This window comes from Myxocyprinus asiaticus, chromosome 4 (assembly GCF_019703515.2).
Source record: "Myxocyprinus asiaticus isolate MX2 ecotype Aquarium Trade chromosome 4, UBuf_Myxa_2, whole genome shotgun sequence".
NCBI classification, from domain to species: domain Eukaryota; kingdom Metazoa; phylum Chordata; class Actinopteri; order Cypriniformes; family Catostomidae; genus Myxocyprinus; species Myxocyprinus asiaticus.
The window spans coordinates 2164623-2190871 of record NC_059347.1 but is presented as its reverse complement, the minus strand read 5'-3'; the positions used below and the strand labels follow the sequence as shown (position 1 = coordinate 2190871).

The window sequence follows — 26249 nt, the reverse complement described above, 5'->3', positions numbered from 1 at the left end:
GTTAATGTTTATTGCATTATTTTAATTTCACGTGTTACCCTGACAGTGTTTAGTGTTTGTGTGAGTGGCACTGAGCACTGTCTCTACATGATTATTGGTCATTGCTTCTGGAAGAGCCACTATTGATGAACTTCATGTCATCATGTTCCTTTCTGTTAATACTATGGTGAGTAACAATACATTATAAAGTGAAAAGCAAATTTTTACAGTTTCAGAAGGTTAATATATCAAGTTTATCATTTAATAATATAAACAACAGTACGGTAAAATATACAGGCATCAAAAATTACATCCAGTAAAGCCTGAAGTGTGGTACCGTATTTTTTACAGTGAATTTCTGGCAACCACAGCTGCCAGTTTTTTACCGTAAATTTAACAGGATCCTTTTTACAGTGTATTGTATGTCCTCATGTACTGTATATAGACAAAAGGGTGAGTACTGTGTGTGTGAGAGAGCACACAATTTCAGTGTGTTTAATATCTCAATATATTATGTCCTAAAACCAGTCTCATCTCATGCAGATTTTGTGACAATTTTGCTCAATTATATTCCACAGTTACTTTCACAGATTGTGCTAGTTCCCACGTGACACTCTTCAGGTACCCTGGTCCTGTGCAACGCTCTGTCCGTTGAGCTAAAAAGTGGCCCTGGACTTTCTGGCCCAGAGCGGCCCACTAAACCCCGCCCACAACACACCACACCATAACACACCGGCTTATTGATTTAATTTTCTGGCTCAATTAAAAAAAAAATATTATGAAAAAAAAAAGACATTTCTATTGACTGCTAGTCATGACAGTGGGCCCCATCAGTGCAAACAATTTTCAAAACTATAAAACATATAAAACCACTGTAAATGTGATGAGTGGGTTTTTTAGAGAAAGCACTAAAAATGAGTACTTTATAGATCAGACAAATAACATATTTGATGTTTGATCACTTTTTTCCCAACATTCAGATGTTAGGTTAAAATGTACATGAAAGTACAAGGGAAAGTGTGTATTTTAGCTGCTGTGACAAGTCAGCATTTCTTCAAAGTTTTTAAAGATCTTAATCACCTTTCAACTTTTTTCTAGAAGTGCAAATAAACTATTGTCTTAGCTAATATGAGGTTGTGGAAACAACAAGTATAATAGTAATATATTATATACAGTATGTGTGTATATATATATATATATATATATATATAGTTATACAAGATCATAAAATGTGGTTTAAAATAGTTAGATGATGAAAGTGTCACACAGCAGGACACTAATGACAATGCTTAAAACTTCATGTCAAAAAAAGCGGGCCGGCCCAAATTACCCAGCGGCCCACTGGGAAAACACCCAGTGCTCCCTATGGCCAGTCTGCCCCTGGCTACTGCACAATTTGATCACACTTGAACAAGCTTGTAAATGTAGTTGTTATGTAATGCAAATGTTAAAATATATCGCCTTATGAATCATGAACAATAACTCAAATGTAAAGTCTTGAATAAGACAAGCATCTAACAGCATTTTATTGACATTTTATTAAAAGCAAAGGGATTTATTCCCATGTTCATGAACAGAAAATAAATATAAAACAATTTTGTACATTTGGGCAGTGAAATTTCAAAGGTTATCAGATTATTTCTCACACCATATTTTGGCAATTGTAAGGCAGAAATCAAACATAATCTGGTTAAGCAAAATAATTCAGATGAACTAATGATTTGTATTTTAATTGCATTTAAATTTTAGTTAAATACATGTGACAGATTCAATCTGTTTATTTCTATATTTTACTTCATGTCATCATGAATGAATTACATACTTCCTAAATTCAGATGTTTCCATATTATAAAACCATCTGTTAAATTGGAGTCAGTGAACTCTACATTTGGTCACTGCAGTAAAATAAAGTAAGCTGATTAATAGAAATGAGGATTGGTTACAAGCACAATGCTCTATGGTTTCATGCTGGCCTACTTCATATTTTTAAGGTGCCTAGAGATGTTCCTGGCAGGCTACTCAGCCTTAGAGGCTCCATATGGTTAGGATTAGGAATGGGGGCGGGCCTTCCAGGTACAATTCCAGGCACCTTTGCAAAATGAGCACATAAATAGGACCAAGGGGTCAAAGTTTGGGTGGTAGTTTTGGGAGAAACAAAGTTTTATGAGAATTTGAATCAAATGAATTAATTGCTTCACAAAATGATTCACTATTTTGAAATGCCCGAAATTATTTCATATTATCACTATTGTGAATCTGTTGCTTAAATAGTGAATAAAGTTATTTAATTAATGTCTAAGGATCATACATCGGCCTAACCCATAACAAAGTCACACATTGATTGATAAATCATAAATTTTTTACCTCTTAACAAAATAGATAATAATTAAAAAAAAAAAAAAAAAAAAAAACACGAGAAAGCCATTATTCTGACTGAAGATCAGCTCGGCCACAAATTACTAAAACACCATAGCATCATGCAAAAATCTGAAAACTCAATCAACTGACTCAGACCTAATGATGGAAAACTGAAGCAGCCAAAACCCCCACTGCGGGGCAAATCACTTTCAATTTTTCTTTGTCCCACACAGATCAGTCAAACCGCTGTGGGTCAAACATACATGAAGTAAATGAGTTTTGTACCATGAACATTCACATACTTTTATGTTCCCACAATTATCAATACTTAAAATTATTTTCACAGTCTTTTTTAAAGATAACAATTTTTATCAACACTTTTAATAAATACATATGTGGAGTTAACAACAATTATATCTTCAAATGCGACTGAAACAGAGTATAATGAAAAGAGGACAACCAGCTCTAATGTCTTAATTTTGGAGGTAAATGAAAACATGATATAAAAGCAGAACCCAAATGCACTTGCGATTAGGAAGGTCTAAGTTAGCAGCTCTTTAACACTGGCAGTGATGCAACACTAATACTGTCATTAAACACACACACTAAACCAGAACATTACTCCTTGAAGTGCTCATAAATTACAGAATATCAAGGAATACAATCAGAGTCTGCGAATTAACGGAGCCCCTTAGAAGACAGTTTGGGCAGTTTATTTTCTGAAATAGCTTTATCTACCCCTTACGAAAATTAATCATGGTTTTACTACTGTAGCCATAGTTACTAAAGTTACAATACTGTCCTTGTCCTCTAAGGGGCTCCGTCAGAATCCAATTAAGGCAGTATGCAAGAAATGATGACAAATGAGAAGGTGTGAATTCACTAAACAGTTGCGCCACTTTAGCACATGGTAAACCTGCGTCTCATTTACAAACCTCCCGCAGTCCAACTTAAATGTGTCCGACGTGTTAAATGCGCTGAACAACTGCTGCACCATGCACATTCAAATTAATTAATTGTCGTTCTTTTCATTCTTTTCACATGGCTCCTTTCTACGCAAATAAACATTATTATAGAATGTGCCAGATTCACAAACATAAGCGCTATTTGTCTGATGCTATTTGTCAATGCTGCACTGTTACCGCCCCAAAAAAGCAAGTGGTAAATAGATTTTTATTAATAAAAGATGTTTGTGTATATTTTGCATTGATCATGGCAGCAACAATTCATCAAATAATGATCAAATGATGGAGAAGAGCATTATATCTGGTCATATCCAGATGTGCAGCATAGTTTTCAGCATTTTATCGAGTCAGTTCAGGTGCTGGATCACAGTGGTATATCATGGAATCATTTACAACCTAGCACTCATAACCAACTGGTAAGATGGGATATTATGTTGTGTAAGCTGCGTTCAGCATTTTATTTTTTTTAAACAGGTGTCTGTTACCTGTTTTGCATTATATTTAACGAATAGGGTGCAAAAACAGCGCAGACAGCATGTGCAAATAAACAACACTATCAGTGGACGCAATTAATTCATTGTGAAATCCCCCCAGAAAGTTCTATCCAAATGGAAATGCAGGCATGTCCATTAATCTAGTCAATATAAACTCAAACTTTATGGATAATTGGCTATAAAGCACATGAGGTGTAACACTACACAGTATACTGAGTTGGCAATTGCGTTGCAATTTGGTGAACTTTTATCTCACATGCGTTCGCAAAATACCAGCACACGTCACAGACTCTGAAGTGCACATTTCTTTTCATCTCATTAAAGAGTCTGTTTTCTCACAAAAAAACATCCTTCCCCTTCTGGTTCTTGTTGTCCATATTTGGGCCCGGTCTCCTGTGGGCCCCAGTGGATTTACCCAGAGTCTGCGGCCCCTGGCTCTCTCTCAGCCTCAGGCGGCTCTTGTTCATCTTGATCATCTGATGGGAGATGCACACGCTGTTCGTCCATCCGTTTGGCCTGAACTCTCTGTATGAGACTGAAGAAATCCTCGTCAGGCACCGTAGGGGCCCGCGGACCACCCTCAGGAGGAGAGCAACGCTGGTCATCTATCCTGGACGACTGAACACATAAATAAACAGTGATGAGACTTGTGCAATATAATGTAACAAAAGGGCTCTTTTGTTAGCTGTCTACATAAGCAGCTGCCTTCTAAGCATGTTGCTAAGCTAATGATGTGATACTCAATGAGCACAAAAATATACAGCACACAAAAGCTAGTGGGTGAAATAGTCTACAAATTTGTATTGGTATTTTTTGAGTAGGCAGGCTAGATCACAACCCAGACACCAGAGGGCGCCCTTGTCTGAATTGTAGTGATTCTTGCTCTATGGTTTCATGCTGGCCAACTTCATATTTTTAAGGTGCCTAGAGATGTTCCTGGCAGGCTACTCAGCCTTAGAGGCTCCATATGGTTAGGATTAGGAATGGGGGCGGGCCTTCCAGGTGCAATTCCAGGCACCTTTGCAAAATGAGCACATAAAAAGGACCAAGGTTTGGGTGGTAGTTTTGGGAGAAACTACATTTTACGAGAATTTGAATCAAATGAATTAACTGCTTCAAAAAATGATTCACTATTTTGAAATGCCCGAAATGATCTCATATTAAAGTAATGTTTCACCACTGAGTTATGTTTTTGGAGGACTCTTAAATGTAAAAATAAAATAAATTTGTACTTGCCTCTTAGCAATTCATTCTGGCAGGGCCATGTCTGAGCATACTAAGTGATATCCTACTTGGAACCCCCCTCAATCAACCCCCCCAACTACCACCAAATCATTGCATTCTCCCTTCCCTCTTGAGCCACAAGTGGGCCCCCTATACCTGTCTAATTGGACCATAATAGATGTCTGAGACTTACTCACAGCTTTTAGTATATTTAAGAAAGAAAAAAAAAAGACCTTGCTTTGTGGGGCCCCCTGGTGGCTCGCTTATATCGCTTATAGCTAAAAATGGCCCTGCATTCTGAGATGTGATGCTGCCTTTAAATTAGGTATGTGAGCGGCAAAAAAATAGATCAGAGGACAGCAAAATAAAAATATGCATTTGGATCAAATTACTGTATGATGGCATAAAATGCTGTAGCATTTGCTACAGAGCTACTTTGGGTTTAAATAAGTAAGTGATTTCAAGCTAAATGAATCACAAAAAATGTGAAACTGAAATTTGAAATTCTGAGACATTGCACGTTTACATGCACAATTTTACACCGATTACACTTAATAAATCGACAATGTCTTTATCAGGGTAAGGTCATAAATGGTTTAAGCAAAATCGATCAACACACAATACCCCAATTTCGTGTTGCATGTAAACACCTTTACCAGGATTCTTAATGCGTTATACAATGTGCACAATGTATGGGTATGACTGTTTACATTTTTGACGTCAAAAGCTGAGAATAATCAGATGATTTCAAATGTCATGTAAACGTGATTTTCTTGCATTGTCGTTTTGTTTAATAAGATGGTTTTTAGTAGTTATCATTGTATTGGTGTGCATGTAAATGTATTCAGTTAAAGTGTCTATAACAGCATCTGGCGTTATTCATTTATCATGATCTCACCTGGCACTTGATGAGCATGTTGAAGAAGTCGTCGCTGGGCTCCTGAGGATCGCCCTCTCCGCACAGGTGACCCAGATTATTGTGGGTGATTCTGAGTCCGGGCAGGTTGCTGACGCTCACCCTCTGATCGTCTAGACGACGGCTCTGAGAACTGGCAATCAAGTCAAACAGCTCTTCGGTTTGAGGAGATGATAGGAGACTGGTGCCTGACAAGGAGGGAAAAAATATATATTTCGATAAATGCTAAATTTCACACTGATGATCTTAGTGGAATGGAGAGCTTTTTTACTGAATGAATAAGCTGAAGACAGGATTCAAAATGTTCTTTATTTATTGCTTTATAAATGTCCCTGATCTTAATGTGAGTTCTTCAGTGCAGGTTATTCTGAAGAAAGAACTATGTTTGTTTCCATAATCCTTCTTTTTTGGCTGAAGACACCAATACTGTGTGAGCAGTTCTTAAAAATTCATATTAAGAAATAATATAATTGCTCACTTTACACTAACCAATCTAATACTGAACATTATTTCCTGCTGAATATTTTACTCAAAAATACAGAAATATGTTTGGGGTCAGGTGGGGTTCTTGATTGGGGAGGGGAAGTAGTGGGAGTTAATGTTGAGTCATTGTATATATGTTTTGTTTTTCTTTATTTTGAAAAATTAATAAAAATGTTAATCACAAAAAAAAAAAAAAAAAAAAAAAGAATACAGAAGTATGCTTATGACTAAAACTGCATCTAAGCACAAAACTAAACATTTCTGTGTCTCACAAATCTGAAATATCTGAAGAATACTGATGTGAATATACACCGATCAGCCACAACATTAAAACCACCTGCCTAATATTGTGTAGGTCCCCCTCGTGCTGCCAAAACAGTGCCAACCCGCATCTCAGAATAGCATTCAGAGAGGATATTCTTCTCACCACAATTGTACAGAGCGGTTATCTGAGTTACCGTAGACTTTGTCAGTCTGGTCATTCTCTGTTGACCTCTCTCATCAACAAGACATTTCCATCCACAGAACTGCTGCTCACTGGATGTTTTTGGCACCATTTGGAGTAAATTCTAGAGACTGTTGTGTGTGAAAATCCCAGGAGATCAGAGTTACAGAAATACTCAAACCAGCCCATCTGGCACCAATAATCATGCCACGGCCAAATCACTGAGATCACATTTTTTCCCCATTAACTGAAGCTCCTGACCCGTATCTGCATGATTTTATGCACTGCTGCCACACGATTGGCTGATTAGATAATCGCATGGATGATTGTTCATGCCAGATGGGCTGGTTTGAGTATTTCTGTAAGTAAAATGTATTTCTAAAGCACATTTTACACAGCTTACACTAACCAAAGTGCTGCACAGAGTATATAAAAACAAATTATAAAATGCATAATACAATACAATACAACAACATTTAAGAAAAGCATAACAACAATATTAGTATGGAGTTATTATGCTGAAAAGGCCAAAATAAAAATGTGTTTTGAGCCTAATTTTAAAAACAGAGATAGAATGTCAAGTGGCAAGCTGTTCCACAAACGTGGAGCAGCGACTACAAAGGCTCTATCACCTTTAAGTTTGAGACGTAACCGTGGGACAGAGCTTTATTGACAGATCTAAGGGACCTATTAACTGAATGCGGTTGAATAAGATCTGAGATATATGATAGAGCCTGCCCATTAAGGGCTTTGAAAACAAACAGCAAAATCTTAAACTGAATTCTAAAATAGACAGGGAGCCAGTGAAGAGCGGCCAAAACTGGGGTAATGTGATCACGTTTTTTAGAACCTGTCAACAGCCTTGCAGCTGCATTCTGGACCATTTGCAGTCGTATTAAGGAGGACTGAGGGAGACCTAGATAAAGAGAACTGCAATAGTATAGTCGTGATGTAATAAATTTCAAGTCATGAAAAGGCAGAAATGATTTGAGTTTGGAAATAATTCTCAATTGATAATAGCTATTTTTTATGACAGTATTTATTTGTTTTTCAAGAATCAAAAATAACACCCTGGTTTTTTGCATGTGCATTACATATTGAAAGAGGTGGCCTAGCTTGCTAGCGAGACAGCTTCTGGACTTAGAAGGACCAAAGATGATTACTTCAGTTTTGTCACTATTACGCTGGAGGAAATTATTTGCCAACCAGCCTTTAATGTCCTCAAAACAGTCCAGTAGAGTCTGTATAGAGTCACCGGATTTCAATGGGAGATAAAGCTGTGAATCGTCAGCATAACTGCAGCATAACATGTATCTGCTGATCTCCTGGGATTTTCACACACTACAGTCTCTAGAATTTACTCCGAATGGTGCCAAAAACAAAAAACATCCAGTGAGCGGCAGTTCTGTGGACGGAAATGTCTTGTTGATGAGAGAGGTCAACAGAGAATGGCTATGGTAACTTAGATAACGACTCTGTACAATTGTGGTGAGAAGAATATCCTTTCAGAATGGGTTGGCGCTGTTTTGGTGGCATGAGGGGGACCTACACAATATTAGGCAGGTGGTTGTGGCTGATCGGTGTAGATATTTATTATGTGATGTTGACTTTGAGAGAGTGAATGTGACTGACCGATCATGTCATTAAGGGCAGATTCGTCCGCTCCTCCTGCGTCCTCTCCATCGGGCATCTCGTCCAGTTGGCAGCGCTGGTCATCCATACGACTGCTCTGAAACTTACTCAACAGGTCAAAAAAGCAGTCCTCATCTGATGGGTCACAACCCAGCTTCTGCACAAAATACATATGAAAACTTTCATTTAAAACATGTATTTTTCCCTCATGTTTTCCATGGTCCATTGTCAGGTATTGTTTGTTAAATGTAACTTTGGTTGTGAGTTTCAAGTCTATGTCAAGCCAAGTCTATGTCAAGCCAAGTTCATGTTTATGTTTGCTTCATGTTGGTAGGTAGGGTTTTTGGATACACATTGGAATAAATTTGCACTTGGGTTTGTTACACCATCGCCATCGTCTTTGTCATTGCCAGCGCCAGCAACATCGTTACAGGACCCCTTAAAGGACAGGGAGGGAATTTATTTTCTAAAATAGTTTTGCATTCTCTAATACTTATTTTGTGTTCATTTACAATACCAGTATCCATCCCTTACAAAAATTAACAAAGATTTTACTACAGTAACCTTAGTTCAAATAGGTAAATAAAGGAAAACCAAATCTGCAAAAAAAAAAAAAAAAAAAAAAAAAAAAAACATGGTTACCACAGTTCAACTATAGTAACACCATGGTAAGTAATTTATTATGAAAATTAAACATGTTTTCACTATATTTAACCTGCAGTAACCAATCCTGTATCATTCTTATTGGTTTACCATGGATATCATGGTTACAATATGGTTACTGTAGTAAAACCATGGTAAATCTTCTGGTTGTGGTTTTATTACAAATGACATAGTTACTGTAATAAATAAATGGTTCATTTCATATGGATCAAGCTATTGCGAGGGAATGCAATGCAATTTCTAAAAATAAATTCTCCCTGTCCTCTAGAAAAGTGCTTAATGTTCATGAAAAGAATGTCACAATTCAAAGTCTTAAATAGTTTTAAAAACAGGCTTAATTTTCTTTATGCAAAGGGGTGAAATTTGAGCCAAACATGTTCTGAACAAGCTTCGTCAGATTCTCCCACACGTATGTTTACAATTGTTTGACAATACACTATTACCAAGGTTTAATGCCAGTACAGTCTTGGGTTAGTAGTGTGGTGATGTGAGTTAGCTGGTCATGTGTTGGTGCAGGCTAATCTATCCTCCTGACTTTAGTGAATGCTCATGTGAGTTGTTATCTCAATCTGAACAACTCTGTGTAAAGAGTGAATTTATCACAATGACCTTTCAGTGTCCAGCCACACACACACTCAAATCCACAGTGCCCAATATACTGCAGCCATTTAAACCTGACATTAAAGAACTGAATAGCACTACAATATCACCATCAAATGATGTGAGATGCATTCATAAAGCCCACAAAACAACATCAAATGGTGTTTTAATTACACTGATCATCTCAAGACAAATCCAAGCAAATGAGATGAATGTTTTGTCCTGTGTTACTCTGAATGTTTGAGATTTATTTAAAGACTGATGTCAACAATGACTGAACAAACCATCTTGGTTGTTATCGGATAAATGCCACGTTAAAAACTAGTGCACAAAGGCATCATGTCTGATCATTAGATTAAGTGATCATGGATCAATCAATGTTAGAGCTCTTACAGGACAGACACAATCAAACGACTAATCAATAACACTGTGAAATGTGTCTGTACCGGCCCGGCCCTGCTCAACAAACCCTTATTCATTATCACTGCATCATTAAATATATATTAGTGAATGACCATTTTCACATAATGTAATAATGTTTATGCATATTTATTTTTTTAGACAATCACCAATAATGTCAAAGCTTTACAATCCCATCCAAACCATTGATTTGACCACCATCAGACCACATCAAATTAAGTTTTTAAGCTACAACAGTTCAACATCTTTGAAGCTCAGTCCAGTAATATAATAAAATACAATTCCAGCAGTGCAATATAATTGTAATACTCAATAATAAATAATCATTAATACTTATTGAGTGATTCACTAATCCGGCAACCAGGTGACAATCATCCAATCAAATTAAAGAAACGTCCTGCTCTATTCCATCAGTGTGTGTCCTCTGCCATTTCTGCCTTTCTCTAAGTGTCCTCTCTCTCTCTCTCTCTCTCTCTCTCTCTCTCTCTCTCTCTCTCTCTCTTTGTCCTACTGTGGGAAAACAACTCATTATGAAGGGGGGCGGGTGAGATCTCTGATTATGGAAAAGAGAAATGGGTCGGGAAGGGTTGAGGGGGGGAGGGGGGTGATGATTTAGGGTCATTAATGGTCTACTTTTAAACAACTGCAAATATTATTTTCTTAATCAGTATTGTTGTCTTGTTATCAAGAAAAAATATCAGTAACACTTTAATGTTCCCTTTGTTAAGGGCTTATAAATGGGTTAATTAATTACAAATAAGTCATTTATGAATATATTAAAAATCACTGATATGCAGTTATAACAACAAATAAAAAGGCCGACTGTCATTTAATGCTTCCCTAATAATGAGCCATTTTACCTCACATATTATAAATACTTCAAAAAAACACGTATTCAGAATTAGTAACCAATGAAAATATACATTAATGTAAAGTGAACACATACTGTATAAAGCATTTAATAAGGTTGAACTAAAAACAGTAAATGAGGTTTTCATTTATTAAGCATTTATAATGCCCTTTGTTAAGTGCTTATAAAGTGTTTATTAATGACCAATAACTTGTTTAAAAATGCATCATAAATCATTGATATGCAGTTATAACAACATGAATAAATAGGGCTACTGTCATGTAATACTTTCTAAATAGTAAGCATTTTAACTTACATGTCATATAATACATGTATAAATGTTTCATAATACCTATTCATAATTAGTTTCACATGAAAATCTGAAAGTGGAGACATATGAAGGAGTTGTTAACATTATAAACCTGTACATAAAGTTGAGTATAGTTTAATGGTCATCAGGCGTTATTATATAATATCTGCTGTGAATGAGCATGAAGAGCTGAAAAGTGTTTTTGCAGAGGACTTTAGGTAAATAGAACTAATTATGTTGGGACAGCACTCGGAGTAACCCCATTCTTTTGACATCAACGTGACAATGAAAGTGATAACACAAGTGAGTCAAGACATTACAGTCATGAATAGAAACACACATAATCCCACCTCTTAATCTCACTATAATAGTATATATTTGATGCATTGTGACATGAATTAGGGTATTTTGTATTTTTTATTAATATAATTCTGAGTAAGAGTATTTATTAAGCATTTATAACATGTAAGTTAAAATGCTCATTAATTGGTAAGTATTGCATGAAAGTTGCCCTATTAATGCTTGTTGATATACCAGCATATCAATGATTTATAATGCATTTGTTAATGTATCAATTATTAATGAAGCCATTTATAAAGCCTTAACAAATGGAACATTAATGTAAAGAGTTGCCAACATATATATATATACCCTTAAAACAAAATACATTTACTTCAGAAGCAAAATTGTGTATGTAAAGTGTGCCTGGTCTGATAAAAAATTATGTGAATGTAGCAAAAAATTTCATAATGGCATTGTGGCAGTTACAAGTCTAAATGTCAGCTGTGTGGTGCTAAAAGCGAGTTAAATGTTCTCCCAAACAGATGACGTTTTTAAGGTTAATGCTCTATCGAGTTTTAAATCAACTAAACTAACCTTCCTCCCTTAAACCTAAAACCCTAACCTAACCGATAGTGTCAGAAAAAGCAAATGTGAGATGAAAAACACATTCGGCTCACGTGTGGAATCGCGTGCTTTTCAGGACTTGTACCCCACTCCTTTACATCACAAGTGCAACACTCTATCAGTTGAGCTACTGCACAATTTGATCACACACAAACAAGCTTGTAAATGTATTTGGTTATATGCAAATGTTAAGTCATGCGCTAAGGGTTGCACGAATACTGACTTTTAATAGTTCAGTAGTCGAGCATTAGTTGAGTCGAATTTGATTAGTCATGATGTCATTCTGCCCCAAACCACTACATGGAGTCCTATAGGTTGCCATGCAAACATGCATTGTAATTTGGCACCTGAGAGGAAAATTATGAACACAATGTTTTGTATGTAAAATAAAATTCAACCATAACGCTATCTCCTTGTAAGCACCTATTCAATAGAAGTGTGACAGCTGCAGGCGGTTTCCTGTCCCGTTGCTTGTTCGGATGGTTTATGGGGAGACACGGGATCTAGTGTGCTGATGACAATGAAGTTGCATTCTGTCATGTCAGTGGACTCCAACTTGAAGCGCTTATCTAAACTGTCGCCGAATAAAATTCCTGAAGAAGCAAACAGAATCTAAGTTAGATGTCCCACCACACAAAGTTAACAATCGGGACGTATTCTGTCAGGTCATCGAATTCCAACTAGAAGCATTTTTCTAACTGTTGAGAATCATGTTCTTGAAAGAGCGAACAGCAACTTGGTCAGCTAATAACACTTACGCATAATACAACATAATACTAGTATTTTGTTTATATTTGAAGGCTAGTTTGCATATATTGCAGGTTAAGGTAGCCATTGCATCATCTTTATCAGAGTAACCCATGGCATGTTCTGAACATTATCAATGTTGATACAGCGCTATGCAGATGTGCAATACAGATGCATAAGATTGTTGTTTATGCGTTGTGTTGTTGAGCAGAGTGACACAGTAAACAAACAGCGGTTCTGAAGTGCATTGTGTGTGTGTCTTTTAATGTGAGTCTGACATAACAAAACAGCCTATATTTAAGCCACTGCGCTTTGTCAGTGCTGAGCCATCGGGCTTCACACCCACTGTATTTCCTAAAAAAATGTGTTTTATAAATCATGTTGTGATCGACTAGTCGACTTCAGGCTGACGGTGTCGACTACGTTGGTTTTAGTTGACTAATCTGTGCAACCCCTATCATGCGCTATAGTTAAAGTGTTTAGATGTCATAAGATAGCATTGTGTGAGGAACAGGGTGAAAAGTAACTGTTTATGAACTGATAATCTGCTGTTTTACTCGTGATTTGTGTGAAAGTGAATAAAAGTCATTGTTGTTGTAGCGCCTCTAGTGTTCATTTCCAATGTGAAAAAGCCACTTAAAAATAATTTGTAACACTTTACAATAAGGGTTACATTTGTTAACATGAACCAAAAAAGAAGACTTTTACACCATTTATTATTATTGGTTAGTTCATTTCAACATATACTAATACATTTTTAAAATCAAGAGTTGCATACGTAATTGTTAGCACTATGAACATGAACTAACAATGAACAGTTGTATTTTTGTAAACTTACATTAAAAAATATTATTAAACGCTGTAAACATATATATTGTTCTTTATTAGTTAATGGTACTAAATGCATTAACTCATGTTAAAGAATGCAACCTTATTGTAAATTGTTACCAGTAATCTTGCAAAAATGTAGTTATAGTAACGTAATGATTCTATGAACCAGGTTGCAGCATTTAGACGTGATTAAAGAGAATATATCTTGAATTAAGTTTGTTTGGCAAAAACATTGGTGAACGTTTTTTTTTTTTTTTTTTTTACGTTTTAAGCATAAACCTCACAACATTTTCATTTAATTTATATTCTCTAAAAACATATCTCAACAGTATTACAGTTTTGCTTAGTAAATGTATCTTGTTTTTAAGAATGTTAAGCTTTAACTTGAAAAAAGACAAAAAAAGAATGATAAAAAAAACAAGACAAAAAATATTACTATTATTATTAATATGTGTAAAGGCACTTTTAAAACACAGGTCAAAGTATGCAGATAAAGCCTCACGTTTTCCCTCCACAAGCGTCTGTATGTTTGTCATTCTTCTGATCATAGTAGAGAATCCATCATGAAGTCTTTCAGTCTTCAATGTCTCCCTAAACCCTCTCTACACTCTCTCTCTCTCTGTCTGTCTGTCTCTCTCATCCTGTTCAGCTCTTACAGCTGTCGATGCATTTACTCCAATAATTTGGCTACACTGAGGGTGAGAGAGAGAGAGAGAGAGAGGGAAAGAGAGAGAGAGAGAGAGAGAGAATGGGCCGTGAAAGGTCTTTGACTAAATAACATAATGGCTTCCACAGAAACCCCATGACCCAGTGTTATGGCCTTTGATCAAAAGCACAAACCCTAAACCAACCAATGCACACTGTGTGTGTGTGAGAGAGTGTGTGTGTGTGAGAGAGAGTGTGTGTGTGTGTGTGTGTGTGTGTGTGTGTGTGTGTGTGTGTGTGTGTGTGTGTGTGTGTGTGCAGGGTCAAGGAGAGAGGTCTTTTTACACACCAATGAGGAATAATGCTAAAACGAGCCCTGTAACTCAGTGAAAGACGTTCATATGACACACACGATTAAAGCTTCTGGAATATTTGAATGACCCTCATTAGGGAACATCAGACATGAACAAACCCTACACAGACAAATACTGCTATTATTACTACTCAGTGAAAGTGTTGGAAAATTACTTTGTAAAATTACTAATGTAAAACTATAGTCAAATTAATATAATAAATATGGACTATAATTATTAATTGGTTTAATTAATCAGCTAGGTAAAAAGAAGAATCTTAAGGCTGTCTATATATCTTATGACAATATATACAGACAGACTGACCATCTGTGAAATGTAAAAAACGATGGAATATTAATAATAGTATTTGTAACATGTAATATTGTCATATTCTCTTGATCGTGTGAGCAGACGGATGCATTTGACAGCAGTGCAACCATGTGTATTGATTCAGTGCAACACAGATCTAATGCTATCAGGTGAAACCTTCAGTGAAGCACTTTACAACATGGAATCAATTCAAGCCTGAACACAAGCACATCTGCTCGTTTAGCCTGAGCTACGATTTCAGCAAAATGAAATAATCAAACACTCATGAGAAAGTAACATTACAAAAACCACAGCTTTACATGATGGATGGATGGATGGAAATTTCACAAAGCGTGACGGAAAACGGGTTGGTACCAAATGTTGGTAACTGGTTAGTAAATAAACTTGCCTTGGTTAATAACCAGTTAATTTTGTTCCAATCATTTTTTCCATGAAACCAAAGTCTCAATGGTTTATCATAGTACATTTTCAGAAAATCACCACTTCCAGTTGCCCAAAAAATGAGACTTCTCTCTTATTAGTTGAACATAATAAGCATGCACTTTGTTCCTGAAGGAAACTGCTGCATCACACATATGTGGACATCAATTTTTAGGAAACTATTTGCTCTAGAAAAGAAAATATATATATATATATATATATTTTTTTTTTTTTTTTTTTTTTTTTTGCTTGATTATTAGCTGCTACTAGATAAAAATAAAAAAGGGAAATGGAAAATGCACACAGCAGTCATGTGGAGGTCTCAGAGGTTGAATGCATTGATGGCCCCCTTTCCTAAGAATGATCCAGATACACAGACAGACAGCAAGACAGATACTCACTGGAGGTGTGACTTGAACAGTGATGTCATCCGTGTCTACAGGCGAGTCCATCCACTGTCTCTCATCAGACGAATGACTGTCTGCATTCCTTCTGCTGTTCCTCGACCTCCTCGATACACCATCAACATCAGGACCATCACCATTCTGCAATCCACAACAAAATGATTGTGAAGCGATATTAGTATCTCTGCGTGACTGTCTCCTACAGTGGGTGACCATGAAGAACATGTGGCTGAATGAACACACTTTTTGGTCCTGGAACAACATTCCTATCAACCAATCAGATGTTAGGGTTGCATTTAGGGTTAAGATTAGGGTCTTCAACAGCATATATTCCAACCTACAATTTCCCTTTGATTTCAGGGGTTAATGGGTATGGTTAGGGTTTAGATAAGGGAGAGGGTTTGGATTAAGCTTGTTTGACAAGAATGTTGTTCTAGCACAAACAGAAGATTTTTACTTGGCAAAATGAAGAGTACCAAATCAGATAATGACTATTTTACCTTTTCAGCATTGTATTTCCAGAGGTCAACACTGTCCGTACTGCTCGTCTTGGCGAACTTTGGTCTGGCACCTGTCAAGAGAACACAAGCACAAGATGTTAAGGGTCATTCATGTAATATTAATTACTGACATGGCATGTTAACATTCAATTTTTGGACTGTCATACACAAAAGTATTACTACAGCATTATTTTACAGAAGCTCATATTCATGTCATATTTCCTGTGACATTAATTCTTCCCAAATAATCAAATTAACACATGCATACTGTACATATGTACAGTATACTGTACAGTATATGATATTCACCCTAACAGCACTGGGATGCTTCACTATTCGTACTACTCTGCATTCATGGCTTTCCAAATTGTATTGGGTATTTTGATTAATTGTTCATGTTGAATTCTTTCACTGATTCGTACAGTGAGCATTTCTGCAGATTACATCTTTACACCAGTAGGTGGCGACAATTGAGTTGTTATGAGACAAATGCTCTGAGTAGTCAGCCTACTTAAAAAGCACAATAGAGAACAATGGTGAAAAGTAAATGAGAACGATTTGTTTACTTAAAAGATTCATTCAAAAACACACATTTGTTCACAAATGAAACAGCACTAGTTCAAACCAGAGTACTGAAAGCAGTGCAGGGAGCAAGTTGTGCTCTAGCAGTGGTTTTGTTTGTTGGTTTCAAACACCCAGTTGAAACCCCTCTTAAAGCTGAAGTATGTAATTTTTTCGATGTTCAACTACTTTCTCTTATCTTAGCGAAATTTGCAGAGACAACAACAAGTAAGCCAGTTGTATAGGTTAATTTTCTCAAAAATTGTAAACACTCTCTCTGTGGCACTATTAAATTCATCTGTATGTTTTATGTGGCTCGTCCAGCCCGACACAACAACATAGACTCAACCAATGACGTGAGCTGGGGGCTGGACTATCCATTTGTTCGATTAATAGACCAATCCCCTTGTGGTGGTAAAAAGCCGGTAGACTATTGTGTTAGATTTGATTAGATGATTAAATGAAAGCACGATACAAAACCATCATAAATACAGACATATTATTAGCTATACAATTATTATAATGATATGAGTTCATAACAAACATGTAATAATGTTCGCTATAAATGTTTGCTGCAAAGCAGTGAGTTGAAATGATCTCCTCAGTCCAGTCAGCTCTGTTGATGGCTTGAAGCCACAGCCGTCCACGAGAGCCCTCAAAATAATTAACTGAATTTGATAAAAGTTTACTTTTTGCGCACGGTTTTTGCCACCACTTCCGTGTTTGACGTAAGCGGTAACATTGCCAAAGGATTGGTCTATAGAAGAAAGGGGAGTATTAAAAAATTATTTTGGAATAAAAAATATATATATTTTTGCAATTCCATTCAGCGGCACAGACATTAATAATAATAATAATAATTTAAGAACAAAAAAAGCATTCCAGGTAAAGATGGCATAATCAAATGGCATCTCAAACAGAAAAATGTGTTCACTACCTTCAGCTGTTGAGGCTGCTGCCATACTGGCTCTTTTTACATGACGTCATCTCGGAGCTTTCATAGAATTCCGAGTTCACAACTTGTAATTCCGTGTTCTACGAAGACGTTAATGCTTTTACAAGTCAGAATATCATAGCTACAGTAATTCCGACATGACATGAATGCACCATTACACACTTTAGCTTTAAATTAGAAGATTTGTGTGAGTTCCATCCTTCTAAACTGAAATATAACTACAACTACAATTACAATTTATTAATTACAGTTTATGTTGGCCAAAACAATTGCTTCATGTATTTGTATGTTTCCATTTACATTTTTGCTATTTAATTAATTGTTTTGAGTGTCATAATTGTTTCACTATTTCATTTTTACTGAAAACCCATTAAATAGTTTATAATAAATTTTAAATGCCTTGCTTTCCAGGACAATAATGGTCAAAGGGCTTATGAAATGTATCTTTTTTTATAGTCAAGATTTATATTTATATAAAAATTGACTTTCAAATTTAAAACTGCTCTGAGAAATATTCACTCACTAGTGTTAATGTGACAATTAGCCCTGGTCTCTCCTACATGTTACCTGTCTAGTTACAAAAAAGGTTTCCCTTTCTTACCCTGCACTGTAAACTCAGAGTCAGATGGAGAGAGATCGGCCTCCTTCACCCCAAGAGCTTCCATCAGCTCCTTGACATTCATCCTAGCTGTCAGCTCTCCATTCCTGTCCCCGATCTGTGTGTGTGTATGTGAGAGAGAGAGAGAGAGAGAGAGAGAGAGAGAGAGAGAGAGAGAGAGAGCAAAGACAAGGAAAGAGCTGCAGGAATAGTTCAACCAATAATGTAAACAACCTCATCATGTCATTTCAAAATTAAAGTAAATTGTGCTTTGCAATGTCAATGTCCAAAAATGACAAAAAAGCATTATAAAAGTAGCATGGAAGTTGTACATAGGACTTGTGTGCTCTATTTCAAGTCTTTCATAGTCATACGATAGCATTGTGTGAGGAACAGACTAAATTTCAAGTCATTTCTCACAGATAATCTCAGCCTCGGTCATAGCCATCAAATCACGTTTGCAGTCATGAATATTAAAATATTCAAATCGGTCATGTGACACGAGATACAAAGGCAATGACAGCAAACCTGCCGTAATTTTTCAACACAAACGGGAATGCAATTTGTGAGATGGAGAGGAATATTTACAGCAAATACTGTATATATATATATAGTGTGCTTTTTGGAGCTTGACCGAATTAATCATCATTTTTATATGGAAGTAGTATTGTATTTTGTACACTGTATTTTGTGTTTCACAGAGAAAAATCAAACAGGTTTTGAGCTACATGATTATCATTGAGTCAAGAAAAAATACATGGTCCAAGCTACTGTAATACTCCATCTTTGTCTAGCATTTAAAGTGTAGCATGCTACAGGAGTTTTCTCTCTGAAAGCCTCCTCCTCCTCTTCAGAACCACCACATGTCTAGATCTGCTTCAGGCAGATTGTATGTTTGAATGTGTAATTGTGTCTTTCATGCTCATCACAGCATTAATGTTTGTTCAAGCAGCAGAAAGTCTTCATACTTGAAGTCCGCCAAGACCAAACCTGACTTGTCATATCCATTATTACACCCTAAATTTATTCCGAGAGTTGCCATGACTGAAATGAAAGTGAGTAAATGATGGCAGAATTTAAATTTTTGCGTGAACTATCCCTTTAAAGATAAGCACATATTAAAGATTAAAGGAGGAGAAGCGAGGACTGTTGCTGGACACATCCAGCTTAACAAGAAAGCACAGTTTGTGCTCACCTCTCTGGAGATATCCAAGTGTTTTCGGGTGTAGTGTAAAGCCTGACGGTGGTTTCCTAACAACACGTAAGCATTACCCAGACTCCAACACGCCCGGCCCTCTCCAACCCTACAAAAGACCAACAACAAAGATTTATTGTTTAGATGTTGCTCTTTGATAACTCTGGTTGAACTTCTTGCCCCACTTTGTTAACGTATTGGTCTTTGCAAGTAGACAAACTGTGTCATTAGTCTACATATAAATCAGAAATATGAAAAGATATATTTTGCTAGGCGAATCTAAATATCTGCCATTAATTTAAGGGTTATCTTAATTGAGTGTAATAGCTCTAGACTCTTCGTGGAGACCTGGTGATTTCAGACCTGTCGCTGAGTTCTTGTGCGATGAGCATGTGTTTGAGGTGATAGTCTATGGCACGTTCGTACTCCTGCAGCAGCGTGTGTGTGTTTCCCAGACTGTAACATGCTTGAGCTTCCATCACCTGATCCTTCAGCTGCCGAGACAGCTGCAGAGTTTTCCTGAAAACACCACAGAGAAACTACTGGTTTACATTTCCTCTAGAAACATGAGTGGCGCTTGCCTCTGCAAAACTCACTGCTAGGATGTTGGGGTGTTCTGGATGGTTGTTTACTGGTCCAAGTCAAAAGAGCCCACCCTCAAATAGTGATGGGAGAAGCAAAGCTTTTCAAAACTTTGAATAATTTGAAATAATTGCTTCACAAAATGATTCGCTGTTTTGAAACACTCAAAACACATCTGCTGGTGACATGCGTGCAAATGCCGTGGAAAGTCTCGAGTCAAAAGCAGCTTCATTGACACAACGCTTTAAAAATGACACATTTTCTTTTATTTTCCAGTTCAGTATACAAAAGCGGTAAATGTATGAACCTGAACAGTGAATAATGAGTTTTAATTTAGCTAGATGCTAACACTAGCATGCTAACGTAATAGCAGTGAAGAGAAGGTCTGTAACAAGATGTCATCATACTGACACACTCTTATTTTCTCACTGCTTACTCAAAATCATGTACTTTCCCATTACCAGTGAAGTACATACTTTTAGTGATTTAGAAGTATGTGAATTTACTGTGGCCATGCACAGAGCAAGTGTGCTTATGCATACACATTCTGTGTGCTACACATGGCATGTCCTCTAGATGGCGTTGTGTAGTCATTTTTACCTGTAATACTCTGTGGCTGTACTGAACTGGCCCAGAAAAATGAGAGCGTTGCCTAGGTTACTGTACGCTCTCCGCTCAGCTGCTTTGTCACCAAATTCCTTGGCAATGGACAGACGCTGAGAATAACAAGCATGAATTGTGTTACTTTTGAATGCAAATCCTGTTAGAATAAACTTTGAAATGAACGTTGCAAGTTAAAGTCCCAATCTGAAACACATAAACATGATTGAACGCACAGTTTATGTCAAAACAGTTTCACATAATGGTCTGTGTTTATGTCATTGCTGTTTTTGCTCGGTGACGTCAGTGTCGCACCTCTCTGTGGAACTTGATGGCCTCAACAAAATTACCCAGCAGGTAATGAGTGTTGCCAAGGTTACCAAAGGCTCGTCCCTGGGCAGCTCTGTCACCCAACTCTTTCACCAGAGACAGGTTCATTCTGAAAGAGAGGCACAAATAGCTCTGTTAACCACATAAAAACAATGAATCCATCTTACCTAATACTCATATCACTTTCGGGTTTCTCTGCCAATAAAGATCCCATTTTCTCCATATAAAAGTAAGTTTAACAATTAGAACATTTTCCTCTTTCTACAACTCTTTCTAGGAGAGGAGAGTTTCCTGTTCTCAATGTTTTGCCAGTAAACAGAGAAACATATTGGAGCAACTAATGACTGTTTCAGCCTGTTTGTCCCTGTCTGACACGTCTGGTTCTCTGTGTCTCATTTATGTTCCTGCTGTATCTATTAAATGTGGCTGTTAATAGTGCATTCTGCTCGGCATCCAGTAATGTGATCAGATCACGACATGTGGGACTCACTCGTAGAAGGCTGTGGCTCTCTGCAGTGTGTCTCTCACATCGGGATGAAGATCTCCAGGATCTTGAGAACATCCCCAAATCTGCTGTTTGCCCTTCGCATGAAACACATTCCCAATGTTATACAGAGCTCTGGCCTCCCCGACCTACAGCAGCAGAGAGAGCACAGCAGTATTAATCCACAAATGCCAAACATGCAAACCTGAACAATGTTTATGCAATCATTAAATTCAAATCCCTTTATTGTCATTCAACCATATACACAAGTGCAACAGTGGGTGAAAGTCTTGGGTGCAGTTCCAAGCAACATAGCAGTATGACAATTACAATATACATCTGATTTACACATAACACAATTTACACATCTTGTTACACAATATAAAATATACACCTAATAATATACAATATACAGTATACGCAAATAAGAAGACTGTATACAATAAAAATACACTGTACCCCCACGCCCCCCCCATGCAATCAGTGGAAATAAATATGAAGTGTTGTGTTGACATTCAGCTGTCAGTTGATAGTCAGTTGCCAGTGCGTTATTAAGAGAAGTATAAAATGTGAGTCCAGTCTGAGGCTAATAAAGTGCGGTGCTGATATATGTATTGTGAGTGAACAAGAGTTCAAAAAATGTACAATGTTAATTTCATTAACTGTGTTAACGAGCATAAATACTGTTATTTTACAACTTATACCATTTTAATTTAACCATCCAGTTCTTATTAATACAGAAGCAACAGTACAAGAAAGCTTCCTGATGTTGAAATATCATTGCAGGATAATTTTGTGTCCCAGGGAGTGATTTTAATTTTTTATTTAATTTTTATGTCTCATTAAAACTGACTTGGAAACTTGTTACCAGGCCTTCATCATTTATTTTTGGTACTTTAAGTTTCTTTTATATACAGACTTGATTGTTTTAGCATTCAGACCCAGACTTTCAATATTGAACTATAAAAACAGAAATTATTACATGTTTAAAACTATGATCATCTAATTTTATAGTGAAATAAACATAAACATTTCAATATTAATAGTGTGAAAATGATTTCTATACTTTTTTCATAAATTACGACTGTCCACCACTGACACCAAACAATTTTGCCCTTAATTCAGTTTTTTTTTTCAAAAGTTAGTGCACTTGTGAACCAAGCTGACAAAAGCGTCAGTGAAGAGCATGCTTGAGATGAAACAAGAGACAAAACAAAGAAAGATCAAGGGAAATAATACAACTTGTGAGCAGAAGATTTTATTAGCCTCATTTCGAATCAAGCTGTAAATTTGTCAAATTATGCAAAAAATGTGGGAATATGATTTAATTGTTTGTATTTAGTGTAGCCAAGTGGAGAAATTTCATGTAATTGAACTCTAGTCATAAATGGATGTGGCCCCTTTATAAACCGGAGTTTTGCGATACCGGAGTTTGTTAAAAATGAAGTTATAAATGTCATTTCCATCAGTGTCAGCACAGAATTCTCTGAAACACACTACAGAATTTGAGATGTCCTGGAAATCACACTGCGGTGAACATTTTCATGACTGGAATCACGTAAATCTCCTGTGATGCATGTACACACACTGATGGACATTGTTCATAGACTAATGAGAGAACACCCCAGCAATGAGAATGTGAAAAATATTCTACTTTCTGGAAGTCCACAGTGATGAAAGTGTGCGAAGTTGAAGAAGCACCTTGCTATCTTTTAGATGGAGTCATTCTGATAAGAAAATTTTAATTCATTACAGAGTTAAATGATGAAATATAGCTATAATTACAACCAATGTAGTGGACATTAATTTCAAAATACATACTGTATATTTCATATTTTCAGTAGTTAAAATCCACCACATCCAAATCCCCAATCTGTGGTGGGGACGCATTGGATCATCACTCCAGTTAGGATACACTGTCTTTGTGAATCAGAATTCATGTATGTGATCAAGACCAAATTTCAGATTTCATGATGTGTCATTTTAAAGAAATATTATTGAAGCAAATCGTTAATGGAGCAAAACTTTACACCCTCAGTATATTTTCTTTGAACATAATGGCCTTTTAATGATTTATGCTTGTCTTGAGCAATTAAATCTAACCCTTCAATTCAGTAATGGGTTAGCTGAGCAGTTATTACATTCTATTATTCTATTATTGCAGTCTAAAGAGGAAATTCATGTGGTCAGTAGGATGTAATGATTGTGCTTCTGTCACCTTGTCTCCTTGTTCTTGTGAAATGTCCAGATGTCTCTGACAGCACACAGCTGCTTCATCATAACGACCCAAAACCTTCAGAGTATTTCCAAGATTCCCGCTGGCCTTCCCTTCACCAATCCGGTCGCCTATTGTCCTGACGAAAAAATATGCTGCAACTCTTAAACTCATTTCTTGTGGGATACACTATATGTCTGAAACTGCACCTTTGAGTGAAACTTCCCAAAGGGTACTGTCACTACCCGAGCTGTTACATTAAGGGCCCAAACATACTTCACACAAGTACGCAAACGCAGATGCAAGCGCTTCGCCAATGCATGGCCAACACGTGGTCCCGTTGTACATACATTACGTGTGCTCTTGCATTGCTCTGGCCGTTACAAACCTTTGACCACAAGGGGGCGAAAGAGTTTTTTAGGCGCCACGAAACCAGATGTGGTGGAGTCAACATGTCGACAGTTGAAGAGTGTGTGCTGTATTTGCTGAAAAGACGACAGAAAAATATTTTTGTATTATCTAACTTGTTCGGCAAGACTCTCCTTAAATTGCTGCTCCGCCATGACAGTTGTTGATTGAAAAAAGAAAATCCGTTGTAGCGCCCCTTACAGCAATGCTGAGAATACAGCGCATACTTGCATTAGGTTATGAATTGCACTCTGACACATTTCACAACGCAAAGATGTGTGAAATCGAGCTTGCATAGCAAGAGGCGTCTGCGTTCACGTACTTACACAGAGTATGTTTGGGCCTTAACTTTGCAGTCTTGTTTGTCAGTGTTTGAGATGTTCAGATTCACTCATCTTACCGTGCGAGTGTAAGATCATGGCGGTGGTACTCCAGGGCTTTCCCATACTCCTTCAGGTAGAAGTAAGCATTTCCCAGCTGACTGTAAATGGCACTGAGGGTCTTCAGATCTTCTGTTCCCACCTGAACTGCAGCTTCAAAGAACGCTGTACCGCCTTTAAAATCTCCCGCTTTACACAGACGCTCCCCCTCCAAAGCCAACTCCAAACATGACGCCTCCATTCTGGGAAAACAAGAGATTCAGGAATAAATATAGCTGCAAGCAGCAATTACTGTGCAAAGCACACCAACGGCAACAACGGCAATAATATTTGATTGCCTAAAATGACCACCAGAGATGGTATAATCCAAATGGTTTAAAAGCCATAAGAAGAATTACTAAAAACTTAAATAAAACTGCTTATAAATTTGATAAAAGGGCTACTTTCTTCTCAAAATGTATATTATATTGTCAGGGTTTGGTTGCAATGACACATGCAAAGTTTCATGTCGCTACATAAAGCATTGCTTACATACAGCCTCTGATCCTTTTTGGTATCTTGTCATCAAATTCAATGATGTGTTACACAAGAATGATTTGGTTTATCAAAAAGCTTTTAAAAAGTGTTGGCCAACGTGGTCTGAAGATGATTCGTGGAAGATCCGATGAATGCTTTAGGAAGGGTTTGAACATTGGTATCAACTCTAAATTTAGATTCAACACAACTGACCTCAATGAAGAAGAACAAAATACAAGAGGAATGCCAGTATCATTTCAACAAATCTACTGAAAAACAAGCCTAAAATAAGGATGTTTTATTCCCTCTGTGTGGAATACTGGCATATCTCTGAACTTGCCATAAAAGAATGTCTGTAAGCAACACTCCAAAGCCTGAATTTTATGCAGAGATGTGATTTAGCCCAAATATGTGATGATGAGCATGCATTATGTGTCTGTGTTTAAATCCATTTATTGTTTGCCAGGATTTTGTTTTCTTAACTATGCTTAAACATGAAACATATTTCCATCTCACTCTCAGAGCCTCAGTGTTCCAATGGCCTGAAAGCAATTAAATCTAGTCATGCTTTGACAAGCAGCTCTATAAAACGGCTTCTTTCCATGAATGTCTGAAGCAGTCGTGCTTTGGTTTGGCTGCTGTGAAGCGAGAGAGATTTATTCAGTGCTGTGTTCGGGAAAAAATTCTGGCAGGAGCAGCACAGAGACTCACATCCACCTCTCATTTGTTTTGTATTCAGTGAAATTTCTTTCCTCTCTAGATGCAATGAAAATAATGTGTTCTTCTCTGTTTTGAAGTAAAAAAAAAAGAAAAAAAAAAAACAATTGGACTTTTGCATTTTCTGCAGAAAATATGGGGTTTTCTGTGTGGTTGCTATAGGGTTCTGGGTGGTTGCTTGGGTGTTTTTGTGGTTATTATGCTATTCTGTGTGGTTCCTATGGTGTTCTGGG

General features: G+C 36.8%; 2 protein-coding genes across 3 annotated transcripts in view; both read right to left on the bottom strand.

Annotated features, from left to right (window-relative positions):
• Nucleotides 1-1476: 1476 nt before the first annotated feature.
• LOC127435688 (G-protein-signaling modulator 1-like) overlaps nucleotides 1477-26249 on the bottom strand; it is a 43716-nt gene continuing 18943 nt past the window's right edge. The window contains exons 2-14 of one of the 2 annotated variants that reach the window (XM_051689324.1): nucleotides 24804-25025; nucleotides 23999-24134; nucleotides 21787-21929; nucleotides 21282-21405; nucleotides 20967-21082; nucleotides 20133-20303; nucleotides 19785-19893; nucleotides 18593-18707; nucleotides 16476-16546; nucleotides 15973-16116; nucleotides 8497-8653; nucleotides 5919-6124; nucleotides 1477-4414 (exon numbers count right to left, since the gene is read on the bottom strand). In XM_051689324.1, coding sequence (XP_051545284.1) covers nucleotides 4208-4414; nucleotides 5919-6124; nucleotides 8497-8653; nucleotides 15973-16116; nucleotides 16476-16546; nucleotides 18593-18707; nucleotides 19785-19893; nucleotides 20133-20303; nucleotides 20967-21082; nucleotides 21282-21405; nucleotides 21787-21929; nucleotides 23999-24134; nucleotides 24804-25025 — 1921 coding nt within the window. In that variant the 3' untranslated portion in view covers nucleotides 1477-4207. The remainder of the gene's footprint in view (nucleotides 4415-5918; nucleotides 6125-8496; nucleotides 8654-15972; nucleotides 16117-16475; nucleotides 16547-18592; nucleotides 18708-19784; nucleotides 19894-20132; nucleotides 20304-20966; nucleotides 21083-21281; nucleotides 21406-21786; nucleotides 21930-23998; nucleotides 24135-24803; nucleotides 25026-26249) is intronic. The other variant, XM_051689322.1, reaches the window with a different exon arrangement.
• The window catches only part of fam78ab (family with sequence similarity 78 member Ab), a 432829-nt gene continuing 432585 nt past the window's right edge, over nucleotides 26006-26249 (bottom strand). The window contains exon 3 of the transcript XR_007896331.1: nucleotides 26006-26016. The gene's annotated coding sequence lies outside the window, so the exon portion shown is untranslated. The remainder of the gene's footprint in view (nucleotides 26017-26249) is intronic.